The sequence below is a fragment of the Cucurbita moschata genome, unplaced genomic scaffold, assembly GCF_002738365.1.
Source record: "Cucurbita moschata cultivar Rifu unplaced genomic scaffold, Cmos_1.0 Cmo_Scf00029, whole genome shotgun sequence".
NCBI lineage: Eukaryota > Viridiplantae > Streptophyta > Magnoliopsida > Cucurbitales > Cucurbitaceae > Cucurbita > Cucurbita moschata.
Window position 1 is genome coordinate 53,438 of NW_019268545.1, and position 5,067 is coordinate 58,504.

At 37.4% G+C, this 5,067-nt stretch overlaps 1 protein-coding gene across 1 annotated transcript in view; it reads left to right on the forward strand.

The window, feature by feature from the left end:
* Positions 1 to 2,535, forward strand: part of LOC111463942 (polygalacturonase-like) — an 8,637-nt gene extending 6,102 nt beyond the window's left edge. The window contains exons 6-7 of the mRNA XM_023107919.1: positions 1,864 to 2,142; positions 2,287 to 2,535. Of these exons, the coding sequence (XP_022963687.1) occupies positions 1,864 to 2,142; positions 2,287 to 2,535 (528 nt within the window). The remainder of the gene's footprint in view (positions 1 to 1,863; positions 2,143 to 2,286) is intronic.
* Positions 2,536 to 5,067: the final 2,532 nt, after the last annotated feature.

Consider the following 5,067-nt stretch of genomic DNA (forward strand, 5'->3'; position numbering starts at 1 on the left):
GGGGGGGGGGGGGGGGATGAATCAATATGATAAAGATGTGGTTCCAAGAAATTTGAAATAGGAATAGAGGAAAGAGGTTGAGCGTGGGAGCTAGGGATAGCAGGAAAGTGAGTTTCATCAAATTGAGCATGACGGATAATATAAAGCTTAGTAGTGGCGGGATCAAGACAGTGGAACCCTTTATGCGTAGGACTATAACCCAAAAAAATACAAGTTATGCTGCAGGGAGAAAGCTTGTTAGGCATATAATCACGCAAATTAGGATAAACACGACAATCAAAGGGATGAAAATTGTCATAATGTGGAGTGTAGCCATAAATGAGTTCAAAGGGTGACTTACCTCCAAGAAGTGGAGTAGGCAACCGGTTGATAATATAAGTTGTCGTGCTGAAAGCGTCAACCCAAAATGAGGAGAAAGATGAGAGTGAAAGAGAAGGGTCAAGCCAGGCTCAGTCACATGACGATGTTTTCTCTCGGCACGACCATTTTGAGCAAGTGTATATGGACACGAGAGTTGATGGTGGATGCCAGAATTACGTAAATGAGTTTTGAAATAAGTGCTAGTAAATTTGGTACCTCCATCGCTTTGAAATACCTTGATACGAGAAGAATATATATTTTCCACAAAATTTTGAAATTGAAGAAAAATATCAAAGAAATCATATTTAAATTTTAAAGGGTAAAGCCAAGCGAATCGAGAATAATCATCAATAAAAATAACATAATAAAGAAAACCTGAATTTGATTTGACGGGAGGACCCCAAAGATCACAATGAATAAGATCTAACACATGAGACGACCTACGTTCATTGCGGGAATAAGGCAATCGATGACTTTTCGCAAGCCGACAAGTATTACATAATGATGGAGAAGGCAATAAAGACGTAAGAGAAAGATGACATTTTCTATTTAAAAAAGAAATAACAGAATGATTCACATGACCCAAACGAGCATGCCATAAATCATATGAAGCACGTAAAGATTTGTTTCTAAGGACTGAAATAAAAGCAGAGTTGCCGCGCTCCAGCACATACAATCCTCCATCTCTTTTACCGGTTGCCACCACCATTCATGTTTGACAATTCTAGATAGTAATAAGATTATTAGTAAATGTAACGGTGAGAGGAAAATCAGACGTTAATTTACTTATGGAAAAAAGATTTTTCGTGAGGTGAGGTGAGGGACAACCAAGACATCTAATAAGTGCATATTTGGAACAGGAGAAAGACTACCCAAACAATTAAAATTAAACATCTTTTTTAGAAAATAATCTGTTTGAAAAATTAGTGTTTTTTTTTTTTTTTTTTTTTTTTTTGTTAAAATCTCCCATCCCTTTCTAAATTGAAAACAAAAATAAAATCATATTAACAGAGAAACTTTTTTTAAAATTCAATAATCGAAAAAATGAGTGATCTAACCGGCAATCATTAAAATGACATTAAGTGCCTTATCTTATAAGATAGACTTAAATTTAAAAATATTGGCACGAGGCAGAGATTTACCTTCATTACATACCTAATTAAAAATGGTTAAACCGTATAAAAGCAATAATGGTTATATAGAACAAGAATAAAGCAAAGTAAGTTAAAATTAGAGTTAGAAGGGTAAGCATTAACCTATAAACATCACTCCACACCTCTTCCATTCTCATATCACTTCCTTTTTCTCTCTCCCATGCTTATCACCAATCCTTGTATTATTAAGTTTTCTTGGGCTCTTCTTCTAACCTTAAATGTTTTTCTTTCCCTTCTAATTCTATTTTTTAACCATGCCTTGGCTGTTGGATTGAAATTCAATATTATTAGTCTCGGCGCCAAGTCCGTTGGAAAGATCGATGTCTCAATTGTGCTTCAAACGATATAGGCTAAGGCATGTGACTCGTCTGAACCAGCCAATATTTACGTTCTCAAGGATATATTTCACGTTCGAAGTGTGAGCTTTAATGGGCCTTGTAAGAACAATGTTATTACGGTTCTCATTGATGGAACTCTTGTAGCTTCCTCAGACATTCAAGTTTTAGCTAAAACTAAATCTTGGATTGAGTTTAGTCACATTTCCATTACTGGTGGTATTATTGATGCGCCAGGAACTGCCTTATGGGATTGTAAACGCTCAGGGAAGATTTGCCCTACGGGAGCCACGGTAGGCAAAATTTAAGTGGGCTAGATAAAAAATAAAACTTAAAAAATTTTCTTTAGCGAAAAGTTGAAAGAAAATGAATCGATTAATTACAATATTAATTTAAATTTATACTAATTCTTGCTTTTGATTGTTTTGAATCCATAGAGTCTTCAAATAAATGATGCACAAAATGTGAACGTCAATGGATTATCTTCAATTAACAGCCAAAAGTTCAACATTGTGGTGGATGGGTGTCAAAACGTGCATATGACAAGAGTGAATGTCTCGGCTACAGACGATAGTCCAAACACTGATGGCATCCATGTGCAAAAATCATCAAATGTGACAACTCGAGCATTAGCAACGGTGACGACTGCCTCTCAATCAGTCCAGGGACCTCCAACTTGTGGATAGAAAGTATTACATGTGGACCTGGCCATGGAATTAGGTAGCTAGAGATAGATTATGACAAACCTGTTTAGAAATATTTTTTTAGAGGGGTCAAATAAAATTTTCACATTAAATTTTAAAATATAAAATTAAACATTAAATTAAATTTGAATGATTAAACATATATTCTAAAGTTATTAATTATTTTAAAATTATTTTGGATCAAAATAGTTATTTAATATATTAAGTTTGAGTGAGAAAATTAAACCTCATGAAAAATTTGGTATTGTATTGAATGTATTTGTAGCATTGGGAGCTTGTGGATAAAGGCTGAAGAAGATGGAGTGCATAACGTTGAGGAAGATGGAGTGCATAACGTTACAGTGACATTATCTACGTTCACCGGGACTCAAAATGGAGTAAGGATTTAAGTCTTGGGGAAGACCAAGCAATGGGTTTGCTACAAAAGTTCATTTTCAACCCATTATTATGGATAATGTGAAAAACCCAATTATAATTGATCAAAATTATTGTCCACACGAGGAACGAGGAACAGTCTCCTGGTGTAATGCCCCTAATTTTCTAAACCTAATTAGCGACGCCATCCATGCATACATAATTCATTACGAAGCTCATCCTAAATAACCTTGAAAAAACATAAGAAAGTCTCTCATAAATATTCATAAATCCAAAACAACGTATCTCCAACAATAAACCTTCAATAACCGAATTCAAAGATAAATCTAAATAAAGCAATACTCAATAATATAACTTAAAACTTAAATAACTGAATTCAAAGATAAATCTAAATAAAGCAATATGATATAACTTAAAACTTTAATAACCGAATTCAAAGATAAATCTAAATAAGCAATACTAAATGCTATAACTTAAAATAGTCGAATAAAGGTAAACTCTTAAAAATATCCCATCTCCAACTTCCATAATGTCCTCAACTCTGCCGTCAACCGTTGGCGCCTTGCTTTTACCTGAAAAATGTAGGTAGCACATGACTTGAGTATTTTATGAAATACTCAGTAAGTCACCCCACTGTTGGGGTTAGGAATGCAAACACATGCAACATTCAGTGGGATCTAACTTTTCATAAACTTTACATAGCCTTGGGCGTTTTTCTATTCCGTGTAGGGTTGGATATGTGGTACTCCTTCACACATGGCCCATGTACGAGTACATAAACCCACCAGGCGGGCTCGTATACATACCCCTTGGGCCTAGCTTGGTTGGGCACAATGTGTTACACGTCGCCGGACACCACAGAACAGAAAAGGGCCCGCATGATATCATGGCGAACATAAATATCGTAATTCATTTTTTTGTATCATAAAGGGGAAGAATCCCGATGCACGTGACATACATATATGCATGAGGACCCTTTACATATCTAACATGGCGTTACATAAGCAGTGCTAACATCGCATGTACGTTTCTTACATTACATGGCATCTCACATGACTTACATTACATGGCATATTACATAATATGAAAGTATATTCTAGTTGCATAAACATCTCATGACATGACTCGATAATTTTACGTGTATCTATGGCATCGATCAACATATTCATGGCATATAATACTAACATCTCATTCATAACTTCACATAAAATAAACAATCAACAGTCAACATAATTCATACATCATATAACATACACAATCTACAGTCAACACAATCTATACATCACATAATCATTTCAGATAAATATGGTGCATGCAGGGGCCACAGGGCACGCACCATCATACAACACGTAGTAAGCTTACTCCAACGTAAGGTCACTTACCTCGATGGTCTTGGTTGAAGTCACTCAAAACGAGTTAATCCCAGCGGTTAAATACATCCTATAATAACCACATAAAAGCTTAGGAGCCTTTCATAACATACCCTAGCTAAATCTAATGCTATTTATCAAAATAAACTCCCGACCTAATCTGTCTTTAACATTTAGGAACTGTACTAACCTTGGATGGTAAAACTAGGGATAGAAACGGCTTCGGAAGGGCCAAAAACCTAGGAATCAATATATTATAGTGATACCGAGTCATCAAGCCGAGCTGCCGAGCCTACCAACTAAGCCGCCAAGCCGAGCTGCGGGATTTGACAGAGCCGAGCTGCGGGATCTGACAGAGCCGAACCGCGGGTTTTGATGGAGCCGAGCCGAGAGCACGCGTGCGGAGCCGAGACCAAGGCTGCAGCGCTCGTCCGTGTTGGGCGGAAACGCACAGGGCCCGCGTTTGTTCCGTGGGCCGGTTTAGAGGCTGAAACCTGACCCGACTTTGCATCTTCTTCGCCCAAACCCTCACGAAAACCCTAATCTGATGTGCCGCCACCGCCGACGCAGACGACGCAATCCCTTCCGTTTCCAACGACGGTATGTGGCGTCTTCCTCCTTCGTTCCAACGGTTTTCCTTCTTTGACACAGCGATTCTGACGTCGACGTTAACTTTCACTCGACTCTTCCTCCAAAACAGCAATGCAATTGATTTCGAGAACTCGCCAAACAAGAAAACTACCCAGCGAACCACCCACACGTTTTCCTG